Here is a 22563-nt window from a genome sequence, read left to right as displayed (position 1 = left end):
AGAAGTATTAGCAGTGAAATTAAAAGTTCATAATATGTATACACCCATAGCCTAATAATAACAGACATATTCTATTATTGGATTCAACTGATTGAATATGTGTATCACTTTAACTAGAGCCACTTTCTACACTGCTGGGTAGCTTCATCTATAATAATACATCAAAATATATTTGTTGATAATATTCTGAATCTGTAAAAGCAATACTACTAGTAACTAAAGCTGACAAATAAATGTAGTGCGATAAAAACAATATAGCCCCCTCGAATGTAGTAAAGTAAAATAGTACCTTCAAATGGTACTTCAGTGCAATACTTGCTTTCAAAGCTGTTTATCTCAACAGCAACATGCTGATGATTTATTAACAAATATTAATACTCATTAATCGTGAAAAGTCTGCAGCTGCATTAATGCTGTGAACCTCCCATGTGACGTCACGTGTCTCGCGGAGCCTCAACAGTTTCACTTTCATTTATCAGGAAGAAGCAGCGTCAGAGCCGAAAGCCAGCTGAAGGTAATTATGCTTCATGAATTCATGTTTTACATGTTTGTTCGAAAAGTAAACAACATGTTTGTTGCATAACTTTGTGTTAAATGTAAGAAACTATACAAACGGAGAGCTAACTGACAGCCTATAAAAGTTTGCGTTAGGTTGTCGTAAGCGAAAGTGGAGTCGGGCGATAGCGTCGCTTTAATATAATGTCGACATTTGACAAGTCATATCTGAGTGCAGGTTTTATATAAATACACCAAATCAAGAATTGTCGATGGTTTGAACCGGAAGAATGACTACAACAAACATTACTGTCATTTATGTCACAAATAGGTTTTCTTAAAGGAAGAAGACTCAAAATGTCAGCCAGTGACACAGAGGAGCCCATGGACATTGACAGTGTGAGTATCTGTATCAGCCATGTCTGCAAACTAAAGCTGAACATTTGAACAGTGTGAAAGAAAACTGTTACGTATAAGAGAATTATGCTATTAAATAATGTAGACTTTCTTAAATAGCAATAGTAGCCTACTGTGTGTGTTTGTGTGTGTTTGTTTGTGTGTGTTTGTTTGTGTGTGTGTGTTTGTGTGTGTGTGTGTGTGTGTGTGTGTGTGTGTGTGTGTGTGTGTGTGAGCTATCACTTCAACCAGAAGTGAGTTTTTGTTTGTTTTTCTGTAAAATGTGAAAGTGAAAGTATTACAATGAAGTTGTTGAAAATAGACTATGCTAGTCCTGAATAATCACAGCCTGCTGCTCTCTGCTATTCAGATTCTATGAACTTATCATACACAGGCCTAGCAACTACATTATCAACACTGTATGGAAGTCTAACGTAATTAAAGTAATGTTAGTTTAGTGAAAAAAACACCACCTGCTATACCATACACAGAACATGTAAAGTAAAATTATAATTAGGGAGCTAACTGCACACAGTTCCACTGCATTTAATCAACTGTTTTGAAACTGGTGGAACCAGTGGTGTTATTCACTTTGTGTTTTATATTTTTACTATTCTAAATTGCTCTAGAAAAACCTATTTTCAAACCAGACTTAAGCTGAGTGGCCTGGAGGATTTTATGCTATCTTTCTTAGTAATACAGTGACATTAACTGTAACATGTTTTCATCCAGGGACCTGAAATCAAGCCTGTGGATACTACATCCTCTGAAAAAGTGACTGGGTCAGAACCCAGTGAAGATGACGTCACTAAGTCCTTAAATGCAGGTCAGGAACCCGTAACAAATACCTACACTTCTGCTGTAGAGTCTTCTGGGGCATCAGTGAACCTTGGCGGCATGAAAGTTGTGAGTGGTTGAATCAGTCAAGTCTGGAATCTAAAGTTAAAATTGTTTGTGTTTTGAAGTATTAATTGCTTCAATTGTCTTTTGTATTTAAATATCCTGTCTTTCCTCATAGCGTTCTGAGCAGCCTTCAACACCTCATGATACGTGTGCTGGGGTATGTATTTGTGTGATATTATGTGTATTGAGGAAACAATGGCTTCCTATTTCAAAGACATGAGCAGTTTGTTGAAAAAAACAGTTGAAGAGTTCCAACAGGCCTGTATGTTTTTCTGTAAAGTGTTTGTGAAAGTATGACAATGAAGCTCCCAGGACGGACTGTGCTAGTCCCAAGTAGCCTGCTGCTCTCTGCTGTATTGAGGCTGTCCTCTTTGGTCATTTTCTGCTCTGTTATCGTACTGCACAGCAACTACATTATAAACTCTGTATTAGCACTGTTGTAATTAAAGCAATGTTATTTTATACCACCTATCTCCAATATCGTATACATATATATGATGTACTTTTCTGTTTTTAAACTGTTCCAGTGCTGTCATTTGCTTTGTCTTGTGTGATACAGTGACATTAACTGTAGCATGTTTTCATCCAGGGACCTAAAAACAATCATTTGGTTACTATACCCTCTGAAAAGGTGACTGGGCCAGAACACAGTAGAAATGACGTCACTAAGTCCTTAAATGCAGCTCAGGAACCCGTAACAAATCCCTGCTCTTCTGCTGGAGAGTCTTCTGGGGCGTCTCAAGACACATCAGTGAACCTTGGCGGCATGGAAGTTGTAACTGAATCAGTTAAGTCTGGAATTGTCTACTACATTATTAGCACTGTATACAGCACTGATGTAATTAAAGCAATGTTATTTTACTCCATCTTTCTCCAATATGACATCTTTTGCACTGTCATTCACTTTGTATTGTGTGATACAGTTGCATTAACTGTAACATGTTTTCTTGCTCTGACTTTATCACAGAACATAAATGGAGTTCAAGTCACCCTCTCAGTCAAGTGGTCAGAGGGTATTAAACCGAAGAAACGTAAAGTAGAACTCCAAAAACTTCTTCAGACTTGGGCCAACAGAACCAAATGTGATCGAGACTACACAGTTTTAAAGGTCTTAGAGGATGGGAGAGCTGTGATAGAGGTTAAACCTGCTCCAGGTGCAGTATGACTGTTATTCTGTTTTTATTTAAAATTGTATAAATATGGGTTTTGCAATTCAGTTTGCTGTTTTTTTTTCTTTTACTTTTGTTGAAAATACATTTTTGTTTTTCTTCTTTTAAGCCTTGATTGAGCTTCAGAAACTGAGTGGACAAACACTGACCAGGAAAAAAGAGGAGACAGTCACAATAATGTCTGTTAGTCTGACACTACCAGAGCTGGAAACACAAATACCAGACAATGCTTCACTGACTCTTCCTTCTTCAGCTGTGTCAAAGCCACAACATGTATGTGCTGTGTAGTAAATCATTAGGAAGGAATTACATTCAGCACATTAACGCCTTTTACTAAATAAATACATTGTGTTTTGTTCAGGAGCAAATGCAACTGTTGGAACGAAGTAGTTCCAGCAGTTCAGCAGCAGGAGAGGAGACATCTCCTTTATCTATTCCAGTGGGTCATTTCTGGTTTGTGAACCACATCTACAAGGAAGAAATTAAACGTATCGAGAAAGAGAATGGAGTTCAAATCAAGGCAGAAGTCAATGTGACATTTGAAGCAAACCAGAAAGATGGAGGCCAACCAAAAGCTCACTCTGACTTCATTACTCTTGTCCAGAAGTGTTTAGGTGAATCTGAAGGCTCAGTTATTCCTCTCAAGTACATAGATCCAGAAGAGTTTAAGGACACACTGAAAATCATCCAGAGACCTGAGAGCAAACTTTTGCTTACTGTATCCTCTGAAGAAATGACCGTATGTGGGCCAAGACAAAGTCAAGATGCCATCTGTAAGTCCTTAAATGTAGCACAGAAAAACTTAAATGCCTACACTTTGGCTGGAGAGTCTTCTGGGGCGTCTCAAGAAACACCAATGAACATTGGCAGGAGCATTAAAGACTCTCTCGTTGATGCTGGGTTAACCATAGAGGAGAACTACTGGAAGCGGATGACTACTATCTTCAATGAGGATGTGTCTAAGATCAAAGCTAAGTTTGGTGTGGACTTTAAGGAATCTGGCATCAGTCAAGGCAAAGTCAAAGTCAAAGCTTACTATAAAAGATCTGGAGGAAACGCAGCAATGGAGAGCCATGCTGTCAGAGCTCTTCTTCATCTGTACCAGAAGATTGCCACATCATCCATGAACTTCACCCAACACCATGGTGCCATCGGGTTCAGTGGCTCTCTGTCTCGGTCAGAGGCCTCCAGTGGACCTGTGTTGAACATACAATCAGGAAACAGCACCGGCAACACTGAAGCACCCACAGGACAGGGAGCAACAGCAGGAGACAACAAAGATGAAACCTGTCCGATATGCATGGATACATTTACCAATAAGAAACAGCTCAAGTGTAAACATGAGTTTTGCGAGGATTGTCTGGCACAGTCCAAGAAAAGCATTGGACCCATGTGTCCTGTATGCAAAGATGTCTTTGGTATGATAGAGGGAGACCAGCCACATGGAAGAATGTCAACAAGTATAAGTAGCTCCTCCCTCCCTGGATTCTTATCCTTTGGCACTATAGAAATCACCTATGATATTCCAGCTGGAAAACAGACGGTAAATGTCTTAATTTAAATATCTGGAGAGATTGTGTCAATTCTGTAAATTGTAATTTTATTTCTAACATGGTTGTCAGTAATGTTTCACTGTCCTTTTTCAGGAGAAGCATCCAAATCCTGGACAGTACTACTCTGGTATTAGGAGAACAGCATATCTGCCAGACAACAGAGAGGGCAGAGAAGTGCTGCAGCTGTTGAGGAAAGCTTTTGACCGGAGGCTCATTTTCACTGTCGGGACCTCCAGAACGACTGGGATGGAGAATCAGGTGACCTGGAACGACATTCACCACAAGACCTCAACTTCAGGAGGATCACAGAAGTACAGTAGTAGTTATTTTTTAATATGTATATATATATTTTGATGCCAAGTCTACTTAAATGTTATACATTAACCCTTGCACATACTCTGTTCCCACAGTTTTGGGTATCCTGACCCTGGCTACCTGAGCAGAGTCAGAGATGAGCTGAAGGCTAAAGGTGTTGAGTGAAGACCTTAATACAGAGTGGCTGAGGAGTTGTTTCCACACAAAAAAAAAATTATTATAAAAGATTATTATTATTATTTTTTTAAATAAGTAATTACTGGAATGCAAAGACTATTGTATCGAATGCTGTCTCTCTTCTTATACTTTTTCATATAAACAGTAAGGGTTGCTTTGAGGTGCACTGGACATTTACAACTAAAGAGTTTATGGTTTAGTAACATGTATTACTTTGTAAGTATAACTATTTCTTGATGTAGGATTTCCTCAATTCTTCCTCGATTGATAAAGTTTTTCAATTTATAAGAGTATAAGAATTGCATTTGCATCCATAAATGTAACTATGTCTGCAGTAAACATGATCTGATTTACTCCAATAAATCATTAAACCAATCCACACTGACTCGTCACTGTATTCTATATTTCCAGAAGAGAGTATAAATAATATAAGGTGTGTCATTTTCCATTCAAATAAAATCCAAAACAATTCTAGAAATGTTAAGTGAGTAAAAGCTTGTTGTAGTTACATTAAACATTTCTGACATGCATTAAGATATGGCTGACACATTTCTGACAAAAACTTTGCTGACAAGGCAGAGACCAAAGTCAGAGACCACCAAGTCCCTGTGGGAAACCACTGCAGACCACAGTAAATGGATCTGTACTTGTATAGCGCCTTTCTAGTCTTCCAACCACTCAAAGTGCTTCTACACTACGTGCCACACTCTGATCCATCAATCAGAAACTAACATTAATACATGTTCATGGCATCAGGAGCAATTTGGGGTTCAGTATCTTGCTCAAGGATACTTTGAAATGTGGCACCAGGAGCCGGGGATCGAACCCACAACCTTCTGATTAAGAAACGACCCGCTCTGCCTCTGAGCCACAGCCGCCCTACAATGGTGTACAATATGATAGACTTCACGTTACAAGAAAACATATTTCACACATACATGCAAAGACAGAAAGTCTTCTCCAATACAAAGTGCAACATTCATGATAACTGGGCGGGTTTGAGGCTAGTCGGTGTCAGGAAAACATAAAGGTAAGTCATACCTCTGATATTTTGCATTTCTACAAGTCAATTAGTGTTGGTAACTTGCACCACTAAACTACAATATACTAAAAACTAAGAACTAAGGCTGCTTCAGCATTATTATTTTAGCTTGTGGCCCTGTCTTTTAGAGGGTCTAATGTCAGGTTTAAAATATTATTATTTTATTATTTTTTGTATAGTCCTCACATGATGCATATTATTTAGTAATGCTTTATCAAATTACCACAAACTCAGTGAAACAGAAAGAGGCCATGCAGAATAATTTCACTATAGGAATACAGGTTACAGGTACAGCTGCCATGCATAGTCTTTTGTGGGCACTGTACCTAGTGGGCAACAGGGTGCGTACACAGGGCTGTAGGTGGGGTGTCAATAGGGGCAACAACAAGTTTTTTCCCCCCTATTAAAGAGGTTAATTTGATATTGAAGTAGGAATAACAGCGTTTGTGTAAATTTTCTGTTAAAAGAAATTCCTGTCAATGTGTATATGATGAGGACAAACCTATTATAGATGATGATTGTTGCTGTGCAGTTAGGGCTGTCTGTGGTAAGTTGTAAATAAAAAAGGTGTGTTAAAAAAAAAAAAAAACATCTGCAAAATTATAGACTGGAGAGGCCACTATCTGCTGAATGATGACTACATGTATTACATCACTGACTTAGGTTAAAGAAGCTAAACTCAATATAACTCAAAGCTGTTTTGTTGTTGTTGCAGTTAAAGAGAGGTTTGAGTGAGCGCTTCTCCCAAAATATTGCTCTGTGTGTAAGTTGTACATTGAAGCTTAAACTGTTCACTAATAGAGCAATAGCAGTTGACAACATAGGACGTGTTTGTGTGCATGTAGTTTATATTTGATTTGATTCTTGCCTTGTAAGATGTATTCGTGATCAAACAATGGTTACCAAAACATAAAGCTTTTTTTATTCACATCTTGCATGCAAAACCTGTACATCAGTGAGCAGTGGACAGCCAGCTGTGATGAACTTGTTTTATATTTAATGGCGTGCTGTTTAGCACTAATCTGAACTATTTTATACTGCTGGGTAGCGTCATCTGTAACAACACATCAGACTTAAGCAGTAGTCAGCTACTAAAGTGCAGTACTATATGATTTATCAATATATATTAATACTCATTAATAGTGAAAAGTCTGCAGCTGCATTAATGGTGTGAGGGTTCATGTGACGTCACGTGTCTCGTGGAGCCTCAACAGTTTCACTTTCATTTATCAGGAAGAAGCAGCGTTCAGAGCCGAAAGCCAGCTGAAGGTAATTATGCTTCATGAATTCATGTTTTACGTGCTGTATGTTTGTTCAAAACGTGAATAACATGTTTGTTGTTTGTTGCATGACGTTGTGTTAAAAGTTCTTGAAACAATAAACACGGACAACTAACTGACAGTTTATAAAAGTTTGCCCTGGTTCATCCTAACCCAAGTGTTCATTAAGCAAATTCAGTCAGTTGCCAATATTCATTTTTCATAGCTACGTAGAACTTGCACTGTACTGTGATGTTGTTTATCATTTTGAAGAAAAAACCATGGTGAAAGATTTATTTTTTTCTTTCACTGCAGGCCATGATAATGAATTGACAACTGAGATTAGCTATGGTTTTAATCCAGTGACCAGATTGGTGTTGTGAGACTGCTGAAGTGTTGTGTAATGTGTACTTATTGCACATACTTGTATTATCCTTTATTTTAAAGTGTATTTTAAAGTTGTTATTCTGCTAATAATCCCAATTTTTACTTACTTACTGTAATCTAATTATGTCTTGTTTTTTCTGTTACTATGAAGGATTGCTGTGCGATTTTGTATCCGGATTACCAAACTGTTACATGCAATGTGTTTCTTTATGTTATTCACGCTGGCTTATAGGAAGAAGATTGCTGAAATGTCAAGTTTCAGACATTTATGATTTAGTATATTATATATATAGTTTATTTAGTAATGCATTTAATCAAATTACCACAAACTTTATGTAACAGAAATGGGCCCATGCTGTTTAGTTTCACCATTGCTGGGCTTCAATAATGGCCAAACTCAGCTCCTTACAACCCCTTTAAAGGTCCAGTGTGTCACATTTAGGAGGATCTACTGGCAGAAATTGAATATAACATTCCTGGGTATGTTTTCATTAATGTGCTGGTTCTCAAACTATGGTACAGGTATCATTGATGGTACACAAGCTCCCTCTAGTGGTCTCTCCAATCTCCAAAATATATATTTTTTAAATATAGTTTTAAATGTAATTAATTAATTAATTTGACAACATATAATACCATCAAAATACTATTTTGATTGAAAATACTTAAACTATGAGACCACTGAAATGATAGGGGTTAGGGGCTCACAAACAACATAAAATATACACCCATGAATACCCAAATGGCATTAAAACAAACACAAGTAAATAAGAGTGGGTGTGCAAAATAGCATTATAAAGTAGTGACAGTCTATTTTGACTTGTTTAAAATGGTTATTGAAGTGCGAATGACAGAGTTTTTTAAGTCCCCCTCCTTCTTTCCTGTGCGTCACTGAGCAGTGGACTTTGACTATTTGCCTGCTGTTTGCATATTTAATGCATGGCTCTTTGGCACACCTTAATTAAAGCAAACAGTCACCACAGGGTCACACTTAGCCTTGCAACTCAGGCATCATTTTGGTTTGATCATGATGGGTAGCCAAACATCTGATCCATATATGAGGCTACAACGTCATCTGAAATTGTGGTGATTAAACCCCTCAGCAGCCTTAAAGCTTACATTTCAATCAACAGGAGGCTCCATCCTTATGTGTTTGCCATAATTTTGCCAATTGCAAATTCTAAATTACAAGTTCTTTATTTGCCGCATTCACAATTCTAGTTCAATGCTCATACGAAATGTACAAAAGAAAATCACACAAGCAAAATGAGAGATGCGAAAAAAGAAATGTCCAAGACGGCAGTAGGAAGAACAGTTTGTGTCTGGAGTGATTGTAGTCTTTCATGATTCTGTTGACCTTCTTCCTGCACTGCTGGGTGTAAACTTAAGTGAACATTATGTCTACTGTTTTAACAAGCATGCAGCATGTAATTTAAATTTATCATGCATGTTCCCTTGAGCTGGGTTTAGTTTTTCTTTCTGATAAATGTATTAACGATGATGCTCTCCAGCAGCATATAAAGTAGCCTATGGACTGGTTACATAGCAGACATTTAAGCATGTCATAGGAGGAAACTTAGGTGTATTAATGATTTGCTGCATTCCACTTAGTGACGGTCTCTCCATTGGGCATGCTGGTTCGCTGTCACTGTTACTGGGACACTTAATGGAACTGAGCCGTCATTACTGTTATTAAGTCCATCTGTGTTTTTTCAGCTGTGACCAGTCAAAATGTCTCCTGTGTAACCAGTCCATTATGGGTGATTCTGCTTAAGTACTTTTACTTTTGGTACTTAAAGTATATCTTGCTGCAAAATACTTTCATTCACAAACATAGAAAAGGTCTGTCAAACATAAAATAACTCCAATGTAAGCCTGTCATAAAAAAAAGATCCAAAACATAGTGCCAACCTGTATCTTCCATGCAATTGTTTATAGATTATTGTGCGGTTTGTATTGTAAACATAGCATCCGCATCCATGGATGGCATCTTTGTCCTGGTGATGTGCTGGGCAGTTTTCACCATCCTCTGTAGAGCTTTACAGTCAAGATACTCTCAATTGTGTATGTGTAGAAGTTGTAGAGCCTCCTGTCCATGTCTAGTTTATGATTTGGTGGTTATGTGAAAATTACTGTTTCATTAATTGGGTTTAGATATTAAAGAATTTAAGCCAACTATCTTAAATTTGTTGTGAAATTTCAGTTATTAATTATGAAACAAATTGTACTAAGTCAGTACTTTAAATAAATGAAATAGTATAGAGACTTTTTGTCAAAGCACACCTTCTCAGCTGAATAACTTGGAGGATTTATTTAGTAATGCAGTAGCATTAATGGCTTTACAATATGTTTTCAGGCTCCAATGATGTCATCACAGAACAGAGATGAAGCTCTGGTTAGTCTCTGTGTGAAGTGGTCAAGGGGTGATAGACCATGGAAATTAAAACTGGATTCACAGCAACTTCTCAAGGCTTGGTTCAATGGAAACATCACTGAAGTAGACTGTGCAGTTTTAAGTGCCTCAACAGATGGGAGTGTTGTGATGAAGATTACACCTGCTTCAGGTACAGTATGAGTTTGTCTGTTTTTTTTATTCTCACTGTAGAATCTCAGAAATGTCTATCACCTACCTATCTATACATACTGTTGATATCTTGGCTAGCTTTCTATATTAATATTGTTTTTGCAGTTCAGTTTCTTTGGCTCTTCTTTTATTCTTTTTGAGGCAAATTCATATTGGGTATTTCTTTTTTTTTTTTAAGCCCTGGCTCAGCTTTGGAAACTGCATGGACAAACTCTGACGGGGAAAGATGGTGAAACGGTCACAATAATGTCTGTTAGTCTGACACCACCAGAGCTGGAAGAAGAAATACCAGACAATGCTTCAGTGGACCTTCCATCTACTTGTAATATCCCAATGTACCATTACTGGTACGTGAACCAGGCCTACAAGGAGAAAATTAAACATATAGAGAGAGAGAGTGGAGTTAAAATCATGGCAGAAGTGAACCTGAAATTTGAAGCTCACCAGAAAGATGGAAATCCAAACTATGCTTTTTCTGAGTTCATCAACCTTGTCCATAAGTGCTCAGCTGAATCCAGAGGCTTCACTGTTCCTCTCAAGAATGTGAATGCAGAACAGTTAAAGGACGCACTGAAAATCCTGAGACCTGAGAACAAACTTTTGCTAACTGTGTCCTCTGAAGAAATGACCGTATGTGGGCCAAGACAAAGTCAAGATGCCATCAGACACTCTTTAAATGCAGGTCAGGAACCCCTAACAAATACCTACACTCCTGCTGGAGAGTCTTCTGGGGCGTCAGTGAACCTTGGCGGCATGGAAGTTGTGAGTGGATAAATCAGTCAAGTCTGGAATCTAAAGTTGTTTAAAATTGTTTGTGTTCTGAAGTATTAATTGCTGCAATTGTCTTTAGTATTTAAATATCCTGTCTTTCCTCATAGCTTTCTGAGCAGCCTTCAACATCTCATGATACGTGTGCTGGGGTAGATATTTGTGTGACCTTATGTGTATTGAGGAAACAATGGCTTCCTATTTTCAAGACATGAGCACTTTGTTGAAAAAAACTGGCTCATAGAAAATCCAGGTTGAGTTCCAACAGTCCTGTATGTTTTTCTGTAAAGTGTAGCTCTCTGCTGTATTGAGGCTGTCCTCTTTGGTCATTTTCTGCTCTGTTATCGTACTGCACAGCAACTACATTATTAGCACTGTATCAGCCCTGATGTAATTAAAGCAATGTTATTTTACTCCACCTATCTCCAATATGACATATTTTGTACTGTCATTCTCTTTGTATTGTGTGATACAGTTGCATTAACTGTAACATGTTTTCTTGCTCTGACTTTATCACAGAACATAAATGAAGTTCAAGTCACCCTCTCAGTCAAGTGGCCAGAGGGTATTAAACCGAAGAAACGTAAAGTAGAACTCCACAAAGTTCTTCAGATTTGGGCCAACAGAACCAATTGTGATCGAGACTACACAGTTTTAAATGTCTTAGAGGATGGGAGAGCTGTGATAAAGATTAAACCTGCTCCAGGTGCAGTATGACTGTTATTCTGTTTTTATTTAAAATTAAATCGCACATCTTTTATAAATATGGGTTTTGCAATTCAGTTTGCTGTTTTTACTTTTGTAGAAAACTAATTTTTGTTTTTCTTCTTTTAAGCCTTGATTGAGCTTCAGAAACTGAGTGGACAAACACTGACCAGGAAAAAAGGGGAGACAGTCACAATAATGTCTGTTAGTCTGACACTACCAGAGCTGGAAACGCAAATACCAGACAATGCTTCAATGACTCTTCCTCCTTCAGCTGTGTCAAAGCCACAACATGTATGTGCTGTGTAGTAAATCATTAGGAAGGAATTATATTCAGCACATTAACGCCTTTTACTAAATAAATACATTGTGTTTTGTTCAGGAGCAAATGCAACTGGTGGAACGAAGTAGTTCCAGCAGTTCAGCAGCAGTTTCTGCAGCAGGAGAGGAGACATCTCCTTTATCTATTCCAGTGGGTCATTTCTGGTTTGTCAACCACATCTACAAGGAAGAAATTAAACGTATTGAGAAAGAGAATGGAGTTCAAATCAAGGCAGAAGCCAATGTGACATTTGAAGCAAACCAGAAAGATGGAGGCCAACCAAAAGCTCACTCTGACTTCATTACTCTTGTCCAGAAGTGTTTAGGTGAATCCGAAGGCTCAGTTATTCCTCTCAAGTACATACATCCAGAAGAGTTTAAGGACACACTAAAAATCATCCAGAGACCTGAGAACAAGCTTTTGCTTACTGTATCCTCTGAAGAAATGAACGTATGTGGGCCAAGACAAAGTCAAGATGCCATCTGTAAGTCCTTAAATGCAGCACAGAAAACCTTAAATGCCTACACTTTGGCTGGAGAGTCTTCTGGGGCGTCTCAAGAAACACCAATGAACATTGGCAGGAGCATCAAAGGCCCTCTCGTTGATGCTGGGTTAACCATAGAGGAGAACTACTGGAAGCTGATGACTACTTTGTTCAATGAGGATGTGTCTAAGATCAAAGCTAAGTTTGGTGTGGACTTTAAGGAATCTGGCATCAGTCAAGGAAAAGTCAAAGTCAAAGCTCACTATAAAAGATCTGGAGGAAACGCAGCAATGGAGAGCCATGCTGTCAGAGCTCTTCTTCATCTGTACCAGAAGATTGCTACATCATCCATGAACTTCACCCAACACCATGGTGCCATCGGGTTCAGTGGCTCTCTGTCTCGGTCAGAGGCCTCCAGTGGACCTGTGTGGAACAGACAATCAGGGAACAGCACCGGCAACACTGAAGCACCCACAGGAGCAACAGCAGGAGACAACAAAGATGAAACCTGTCCGATATGCATGGATACATTTACCAATAAGAAACAGCTCAAGTGTAAACATGAGTTTTGCGAGGATTGTCTGGCACAGTCCAAGAAAAGCATTGGACCCATGTGTCCTGTATGCAAAGATGTCTTTGGTATGATAGAGGGAGACCAGCCACAGGGAAGAATGTCAACAAGTATAAGTAGCTCCTCCCTCCCTGGATTCTTATCCTTTGGCACTATAGAAATCACCTATGATATTCCAGCTGGAAAACAGACGGTAAATGTCTTAATTTAAATATCTGGAGAGATTGTGTCAATTCTGTAAATTGTAATTTTATTTCTAACATGGTTGTCAGTAATGTTTCACTGTCCTTTTTCAGGAGAAGCATCCAAATCCTGGACAGTACTACTCTGCTATTAGGAGAACAGCATATCTGCCAGACAACAGAGAGGGCAGAGAAGTGCTGCAGCTGTTGAGGAAAGCATTTCAGCAGAAGCTAATTTTCACTGTCGGGACATCCAGAACGACTGGGATGGAGAATCAGGTGACCTGGAACAACATTCACCACAAGACCTCAACGTCAGGAGGATCACAGAAGTACAGTAGTAGTTATTTTTTCATATATATTCTTTTTTGATGCCAAGTATACTTAAATGTTATACATTAACCCTTGCACATACTCTGGTTCCACAGTTTTGGGTATCCTGACCCTGGCTACCTGAGCAGAGTCAGAGATGAGCTGAAGGCTAAAGGCGTTGAGTGAAGACCTTAATACAGAGTGGCTGAGGAGTTGTTTCCACACAATAAGTTAAATAAACAATTACTGGAATGCACAGACTATTGTATTGAATTCTGTCTCTCTTCTCTTGTAAATTTCAATATTATCAGTAACTGGACAGCGTTTATAGCTTAAGAGTTTATTGTCTAGCAACATCTAGCAACATATACAATATCTACACATATTAAGTATAACTTTTAATGGAAGATTTCCTTCTTTTTTGTTGACTGATAACATTTTTCAAATTATGACAACATAAGACTGACCATTGTAAATTCAGCTTTATGTTCTGCAGTAAAAATTATCTGATGTTTGTGTAATAAATGATTAATCCAACCCACACTGACTCATCACAGTATTTGTCTATTACGTCTAAACCCAAAACACACTGACTTGTTTTCTGTCCAAATTTTAATCAGACCAGACTCAGAATCAGAAATACTTTATTGATCTGAATTTGTTTGTGACATTAATTTAAGTTTTATTTATTTTATTCTCCCAAAACTAGCAAGAACAACACATGGGCTCGTTCAAGATGAGCCAGACCTGTGGAGAATCGATGAGCAGCGATCGTCGCACAATGCATGCCGGTTAGTTTTGTGTCCGACTTGACGGCCGACTTGCTCTGACGTCATGCACACGTAGGGAACGATTACCTCACGAGATTGAAGCACTCTCCACTGACTATGGTCAAAACCCAGGGCACGGTGGGAAACGCCTCGCTGTCAGCTGAACAAAGCTGATTGGCTCTTAGTTTTGACAACAAACCCCACGTTTTCCTAATTTCCTGTGTGATTTTTTTTAATTTAACTCTTGTTGCTGTTGTGCAATGAAGGTTTAATCTGTTAACGAACAGATCTTGTGTGGTTGATAATAATAATACGGTTTAATTAAATATTCGAATGTGGACTGCAAACTGCAGGCAGCCTAAAGATGATCTAACATTTATGTGACTTAAATCTTTATTTTTAGAAAGATTGGATGGAAAAAAATTGTTTGGTCTATAGTACATTGAAGTGATTAATGCGGGAATATATTCAGTTTGATTTCAAAACTGATTTCAAAACTATATTGACTTTGGATTGCTCATATATAATATTTTTTATTGGTCAACGTTATTTCTGTGGCTTTGATGAATCTGATATAAAAGGATGTTACACTATTCTTCTGTAATGCCTACATCTGCTAATCTGTCTATAATTTTAGATGGTAAACTTGATAACAAAATTTCAAGATCACTAATTACAAAATAATGCTTTCCTCTTCCTGTTAAAAGAAAGGTTTTATCTCAAAGGTTTTCCAGTGTGGACAGTGGACACTGTCAAAGTTTGAACTAGATATCTCTCATTTCCATTGTTTCCTAAAACGAAGGAGGTTAATTTAAAAACAATTAACGGTATATATCCAGGCAGTGAATTCTTAAGAGTAAGATATAATTTAGGTAGTTATATATGTACTTGTTGTCAAATCATTAAGACAACTGGACAACTGCTTTAAGACTTTCTAAACTACTTGCGTGTTTTGGTTATTTGTTTGTTTGTTTTTTCCTTCTATCTCTCTTTTCTGTTCATATATGTTGCTTGGATGGATTTATTGTTAGGTATGCTTAGCATCCATATCCATTGATGATGCCTGTTTGTTACTAGAAAAAGCTTAATAGAGTTACATATATATGTATATATATAATATATATATGGTAGCCGACCCTACTAAGACCCAAAGGACTCCGTCTATGTGCCTAGTAAGCTTCCACGGTCTATATCACAGCATCCTAGCCTATCCAGCCCACCATCCCTTGGCAACCACTGAGGCGGCGGTGCCTAGCACGCTGTCACCTAACCACCTCAAAGAATAAAGCTAAGGGAAAAGCCTACTGTGCCTACTAGCACTGGCCACCTCACCTCCACCACTGCTGGACAAGCTATCCAAGCATGTTGAGTAGATACTGTCCCTTACTGGCATGAGAGAGTGGTGACCCGGTCAAAGCAGGATCAGCATGCTGTAGCATTGCTTGAAGCTGGACCTGTGTCCAGCACAAGATAAGTCCAACCCTCAGGAATCAAGACTTGGCCTCAGCTAGAACTAGGAAAGGGACTCCTTGGCGTACAAACACAGGCCTGTCTCCCACGAGGCCCCAACCCTGAGATACAGTTAAACAACTCTCCACGCACATTTGTAATTAGTTCCGCTACAATAACAGCTCCATAGTTATGGTATGAGATAAAAACGGGACGGCAATTTAGGAGCTGATCCTTTGATCGTTTGTATTCGTGAACAGCTTGCTTTTTTAATGTTGCTGCCATAAAGAAAGGACCATCCTTTAGATATAAAAGGAGATGGTCCTTTCACTCAGATGGTAACCTTCCTGAGCAAAAAAGATTATTATTGTCTGTTTTTCCGTGCAAAAAGCAGAACTTTTTCTTAGGTTGGCATGAGCAGACATCTGATATAGGCTGTGGCTCAGAGGCAGAGCAGGTCATCCACTAATCAGAAGGTTGATGGTATGATCCCCGGCTCCTCCAGCCACGTGTCGAAGTATCCTTGAGCAAGATACTGAACCTCAAATTGCTGCCGGTGCGGTGCATTGGTGTATGAATGTGTATGAATGCGTTAGTTTCTGTTCAATGGGCTTTGCCATCACTGAGTGATTGTGTGTGAAAGGGCAAATGTGGCACATAGTGTAAAAGCGCTTTGAGTGGTCGGAAGACTAGAAAGGCGCTATACAAGGTCCATTTACCATTTACCATATTTAAAAAGGGTGAACACGTCACATCCATACATACACGTACAGTATGTATATTAATAAGTTTTATATTATGTTATCATAATAACATATTTTATGTATCTTTAGTCTTTTTACTATGACATAACATGAACACCATGGACAGGAAATTGTCTTGGAAGGTGAGGCGTTGTCTTTGTTTTGATCATCAACAGCTTCTGTATTCATATATGTTCGAGGTTGTCTATTAGATATGTAATGAGTATTGTTCAGTTGTATTCCCTAATACTGTACAGTCAACCACTATGGCATATGTATATGGTTGGACAAAACTGAATAGTTGTGTTTAGGATATAAACTCAGTTTACTTTGCAGTGACCTGTAACGTTACTTGTCCTCACCCTGCAGCACTCCTGGCATGCAGCATGCAATGAGTGGAAATTAACTTTTATAAATGTGAACAAATCGACCACTCAATATTAAATCATTAGTTTGTGTCTGAAATCTACCTTTTTATTCCCTTTTTTATTTTGCCAGCCAGGTTCTAATTTCCCACCCTGGATATATGGTATATATTACATGTTCAGTATGATTACTTATACAAAATGTTTAGTATGATTCCTTATAGAATATGGCAGTATGATACACATACTCAGAATGATTTCTTATTGCTGGCTTATTTGAAACATACATTGTTATGTTTTCAGTCACACAATGGTCCGCTCAGCTCCTCCACCACGCAGCACCCAGTGCCCCCACATTAATATTACTAACACGATTACTTACATAATACAGTAATAGAATACATGTTTAGTATATTATATTCATCTTTTAAATGAATGGCCTATTTTGGACTTACCTTGTGTTATCAACCTCATTTAGGTCCTTCCCATCAATCCAAAATAACCTGAGCTGCAACATGATATAGACAGGTAGCAGTCAACAGAATCACAAAACCTAAAAACACTCAACCCTGAAGTTACGTTTTTGTTTAAGAAGTCTCAAATGCACTGTAAATCCACAACAAATATGACAAAAAATAATTATTAAAATATTAATAATTCTGAGAATTTTAACTTTATTACATAGCTCGTATTCCAAAATAGATATAATCATATCACCACCACTACAATCACATAATATTATTTGCCATTAATATCTTACTCCCACCACCACGCAAAAGCGTTAAGAAGATTTTTCTCTAACATAATTTCCACAACACTAGATGATATAGCATTATCAGAACAGAATTTTACAAACAGTAGACTGTTGCTAACTTTACCCAGTATCCTAGCCTTATCTATTATCTGCTTATCTACTAAATTAGTTGGGGATAATCTAGTTACATGCTTTGAATTACGGTTGGGTTTTTTTTTTAACAGGCAGAATGACTACAACAAACATAGCTGGCATCTATATATGGGAAGTGGTCATTTAAAAGTGGATTTACAGTAACTTCTCCAGGTTTGGTTCAGCAGAAATAATGACACAGCAGACTGTGCAGTTTTAAGTGCCTCAACAGATGGGAATGTTGTGATGAAGATTACACCTCCTTCAATTGATGATATTATGTATTAATATTCTGAATCTGTTGTAGTAGTAATAACTAAAGCTGACAAATAAATGTAGAGTAAAAACAATATACCCCCCTCGAATGTAGTAAAGTAAAATAGTACCTTCAAATTGTACTTCAGAGCAATACTTGAGTAAAAAATACCTTTCAAAGATGTTTATCTCAACAGCAACAGGCTGATGATTTATCAATATATATACTCATTAATACTGAAAAGTCTGCAGCTGCATTAATGGTACGGGTTCATGTGACGTCACGTGTCTCGCGGAGCCTCAACAGTTTCACTTTCATTTATCAGGAAGAAGCAGCGTTCAGAGCCGAAAGCCAGCTGAAGGTAATTATGCTTCATGAATTCATGTTTTACATGTTTGTTGCATAACTTTGTGTTAAATGTAAGAAACTATGTAAACGGAGAGCTAACTGACAGCCTATAAAAGTTTGCGTTAGGTTGTCGTAAGCGAAAGTGGAGTCGGGCGATAGCGTCGCTTTAATATAATGTCGACATTTGACAAGTCATTTCTGAGTGCAGGTTTTATATAAATACACCAAATCAAGAATTGTCGATGGTTTGAACCGGAAGAATGACTACAACAAACATTGCTGTCATTTATGTCACAAATAGGTTTTCTTAAAGGAAGAAGACTCAAAATGTCAGCCAGTGACACAGAGGAGCCCATGGACATTGACAGTGTGAGTATCTGTATCAGCCATGTCTGCAAACTAAAGCTGAACATTTGAACAGTGTGAAAGAAAACTGTTACGTATAAGAGGACTATGGTATTAAATAATGTTGATTTGTTGTAAATATTCACAGTGACCATCTTCAATAGCAATAGTAAAAACTAGTGTTTTTAGGTATTTAGGTCTATTGTCAATAGTCAGTAATAATTATTTGTCATACAGTGGCAGGATTATCCAACATCTGACGATACATCTGCTGAGGTAGATATTTGTGTGTGTGTGTGTGTGTGTGTGTGTGTGTGTATTTGTGAGCTACTGAAAAAAACACCACCTGCTTTCTTAGTAATACAGTGACATTAACTGTAACATGTTTTCATCCAGGGACCTGAAAACAAGCCTGTGGATACTACATCCTCTGAAAAAGTGACTGTGCCAGAACCCAGTGAAGATGACATCACTAAGTCCTTAGATGAATGTCAGGAACCCCTAACAAATACCTACACTTCTGCTGGAGAGTCTTCTGGGTCATCAGTGAACCTTGGCCGCATGAAGGTTGTGAGTGGTTGAATCAGTCAAGTCTGGAATCTAAAGTTGTTTAAAATTGTTTGTGTTTTGAAGTATTAATTGCTGCAATTCTCTTTTGTATTTATATGTCCTGTCTTTTGTCATAGTGTTCTGAGCAGCCTTCAACATCTCATGATACGTGTGCTGGGGTAGGTATTGGTGTGATCTTATGTGTATTGAGGAAACAATGGCTTCCTATTTCAAAGACATTGGCTCATAGAAAATCCAGGTTGAGTTCCAACAGTCCTGTATATTTTTCTGTAAAGTGTAGCCTGCTGCTCTCTGCTGTATTGAGGCTGTCCTCTTTGGTCATTTTCTGCTTTTTTCACAGCAACTACATTATTAGCACTGTATCAGCCCTGATGTAATCAAAGCAATGTTATTTTACTCCACCTATCTCCAATATGATATCTTTTGCACTGTCATTCTCTTTGTATTGTGTGATACAGTTGCATTAACTGTAACATGTTTTTTTGCTCTGACTTTATCACAGAACATAAACGAAGTTCAAGTCACCCTCTCAGTCAAGTGGCCAGAGGGTATTAAACTGCAGAAACGTAAAGTAGAACTCCAAAAAGTTCTTCAGACTTGGGCCAACAGAACCAAATGTGATCGAGACTACACAGTTTTAAATGTCTTAGAGGATGGGAGAGCTGTGATAAAGATTAAACCTGCTCCAGGTGCAGTATGACTGTTATTCTGTTTTTATTTAAAATTAAATCGCACATCTTTTATAAATATGGGTTTTGCAATTCAGTTTGCTGTTTTTACTTTTGTAGAAAACTAATTTTTGTTTTTCTTCTTTTAAGCCTTGATTGAGCTTCAGAAACTAAGTGGACAAACACTGACCAGGAAAAAAGAGGAGACAGTCACAATAATGTCTGTTAGTCTGACACTACCAGAGCTGGAAACGCAAATACCAGACAATGCTTCAATGACTCTTCCTCCTTCAGCTGTGTCAAAGCCACAACATGTATGTGCTGTGTAGTAAATCATTAGGAAGGAATTACATTCAGCACATTAACGCCTTTTACTAAATAAATACATTGTGTTTTGTTCAGGAGCAAATGCAACTGGTGGAACGAAGTAGTTCCAGCAGTTCAGCAGCAGTTTCTGCAGCAGGAGAGGAGACATCTCCTTTATCTATTCCAGTGGGTCATTTCTGGTTTGTGAACCACATCTACAAGGAAGAAATTAAACGTATCGAGAAAGAGAATGGAGTTCAAATCAAGGCAGAGGTCAATGTGACATTTGAAGCAAACCAGAAAGATGGAGGCCAACCAAAAGCTCACTCTGACTTCATTACTCTTGTCCAGAAGTGTTTAGGTGAATCTGAAGGCTCAGTTATTCCTCTCAAGTACATAGATCCAGAAGAGTTTAAGGACACACTGAAAACCATCCAGAGACCTGAGAACAAACTCTTGCTTACTGTATCCTCTGAAGAAATGAACGTATGTGGGCCAAGACAAAGTCAAGATGTCATCTGTAAGTCCTTAAATGTAGCACAGAAAACCTTAAATGCCTACACTTTGGCTGGAGAGTCTTCTGGGGCGTCTCAAGAAACACCAATGAACATTGGCAGGAGCATCAAAGACCCTCTCGTTGATGCTGGGTTAACCATAGAGGAGAACTACTGGAAGCTGATGACTACTTTGTTCAATGAGGATGTGTCTAAGATCAAAGCTAAGTTTGGTGTGGACTTTAAGGAATCTGGCATCAGTCAAGGAAAAGTCAAAGTCAAAGCTCACTATAAAAGATCTGGAGGAAACGCAGCAATGGAGAGCCATGCTGTCAGAGCTCTTCTTCATCTGTACCAGAAGATTGCCACATCATCCATGAACTTCATCCAACACCATGGTGCCACCGGGTTCAGTGGCTCTCTGTCTCGGTCAGAGGCCTCCAGTGGACCTGTGTTGAATAGACAATCAGGATACACCACGCGCAACACTGTACAACACTGAAGCACCCCAAAACCTCAACGTCAGAAGGACCAGAGCGGTAGAGTAGTCAAATCTCTACGCTCTTTTCAAGATATATTTCTTTTGATGCCGAGTCTACTTCAATGTTATACATTAACCCTTGTACATACTTTGGTTCCACAGTTTTGGGTATCCTGACCCTGGCTACCTGAGAAAAATAAGAGAGTAGCTTAAGGCAACATAAAAGTCACATGAACTCTAATATGACTGTTCACACTGAGGTTGTATTGCATAAAATCAGACCTGTATCTGATTTGGACCACATTTGAAAGTGGCCCAAATCAGAATTGAAAAGATTAGATTCTGTGTGGTTTTTGCCATTCACACTGTCATGAGAAAATCAGATCTGAGCCACATATGAGCAAAAAATCCAGATTCTGGCCACTTTAGCCTGGAGTGTGAACGTAGCCTTTAATAAAAAGTGGCTGAGATTACTTGTTGTCATACAAAAACATTAAGATGATTATGAATGCAGCCAATTGTATGATGTCTCTCTTCTTCTATTGCAATGTTTCATATTATCACTAATAGTTGCTTTGAGGTGCACCAGATAGCATTTACATCTCAAGAGTTTATGGTTTGGCAACATATACGGTATTATTTACGGTATAACCTTTTTTGAGTAAAGATTTTCTCATTGTTTAGTTGATTTATAGTTTTTCCATGTATAATGGTATAAGAATGACATTTGCATCCATGCGTTCAAATTCATGTCTACAGTAAACATGATCTGATTTACAGTTTGCAGAATAAATGGTTTGTTATAAAATAAATTGTTGTGGAATTGTTTTTCACTCAGGTAAACCTAGGTGTGTTTTAGTTTCAACTCAACTGTTGGTATGATAAACTGTACAATACTTCAAAGAGGGTTTACCAGATTCAAAGTGGGACTGACTTTCAGTAATTTTTTCTGCATCGTGTCTATTTTTTCTAATTTAATTCTCATCTACATGCATATAGTCTAATAATGGTCACATTTCTTGTTGCTGCGGCTGATAAATACATGCACAGTGATGTTGATTGAACATGTAATGAACACTTTCAGAAGATGTATTTTCTGTAAAAAAAAAAAATTCTACTTGATTTGAACTTGATTTGTTACTTATGGGCTGTGGCTTTATAATGTAGTCAAATTGCCTGAAACTCTGAGCTTATATGACTGTAACTAAGTGCTGCCCCATAGTATTGTCAAGAAAAACTTTATCTGGCACATGTGAAC

At 38.1% G+C, this 22563-nt stretch overlaps 2 protein-coding genes across 10 annotated transcripts; both read left to right on the top strand.

The window, feature by feature from the left end:
* The first annotated feature begins 416 nt into the window (after positions 1-416).
* On the top strand, positions 417-14161 carry LOC127371510 (E3 ubiquitin-protein ligase DTX3L). 9 transcript variants are annotated; one of them, XM_051414357.1, is made up of 11 exons: positions 417-514; positions 827-894; positions 1624-1797; positions 1910-1951; positions 2384-2581; positions 2762-2948; positions 3073-3236; positions 3325-3658; positions 12482-13323; positions 13427-13644; positions 13741-14161. In XM_051414357.1, exons 2-11 carry the CDS (start codon positions 853-855, stop codon positions 13808-13810), a joined length of 2271 nt encoding a protein of 756 aa, XP_051270317.1. In that variant the 5' UTR covers positions 417-514; positions 827-852; the 3' UTR covers positions 13811-14161. The 9 variants fall into 9 exon arrangements, with proteins under 9 accessions (XP_051270317.1, XP_051270318.1, XP_051270321.1 ...); XM_051414358.1 differs by having other exon boundaries at positions 3325-3764; positions 12588-13323; XM_051414361.1 differs by lacking the exon at positions 3325-3658 and having other exon boundaries at positions 2426-2581; positions 12136-13323.
* On the top strand, positions 7228-22438 carry LOC127371514 (uncharacterized). Its single transcript, XM_051414365.1, has 8 exons — positions 7228-7319; positions 18743-18810; positions 19024-19062; positions 19183-19356; positions 19473-19514; positions 19859-20045; positions 20175-20338; positions 20427-22438. The coding sequence occupies exons 2-8, from the start codon at positions 18769-18771 to the stop codon at positions 21324-21326; spliced, it is 1548 nt and encodes a 515-aa protein (XP_051270325.1). The 5' UTR covers positions 7228-7319; positions 18743-18768; the 3' UTR covers positions 21327-22438.
* Positions 22439-22563: the final 125 nt, after the last annotated feature.

This window comes from Dicentrarchus labrax, unplaced genomic scaffold, assembly GCF_905237075.1.
Source record: "Dicentrarchus labrax unplaced genomic scaffold, dlabrax2021, whole genome shotgun sequence".
Taxonomy (NCBI): domain Eukaryota; kingdom Metazoa; phylum Chordata; class Actinopteri; family Moronidae; genus Dicentrarchus; species Dicentrarchus labrax.
The sequence above is the reverse complement of the archived record's forward strand: the minus strand, read 5'-3'. Positions and strand labels throughout refer to the sequence as shown.

Excerpts from the sequence above, each read along its gene's own strand:
- LOC127371510 (XM_051414354.1), top strand. The coding sequence starts at position 853 with ATGTCAGCCAGTGACACAGAGGAGCCCATGGACATTGACAGT. Across the intron at positions 1,798-1,909 it reads ACCTTGGCGGCATGAAAGTT|CGTTCTGAGCAGCCTTCAAC; the intron begins GTGAGTGGTTGA and ends CTTTCCTCATAG. Across the intron at positions 2,582-2,761 it reads TGGAAGTTGTAACTGAATCA|AACATAAATGGAGTTCAAGT; the intron begins GTTAAGTCTGGA and ends ACTTTATCACAG.
- LOC127371514 (XM_051414365.1), top strand. The coding sequence starts at position 18,769 with ATGTCAGCCAGTGACACAGAGGAGCCCATGGACATTGACAGT. Across the intron at positions 19,515-19,858 it reads CTCATGATACGTGTGCTGGG|AACATAAACGAAGTTCAAGT; the intron begins GTAGGTATTGGT and ends ACTTTATCACAG. Across the intron at positions 20,046-20,174 it reads AAAGATTAAACCTGCTCCAG|CCTTGATTGAGCTTCAGAAA; the intron begins GTGCAGTATGAC and ends TCTTCTTTTAAG.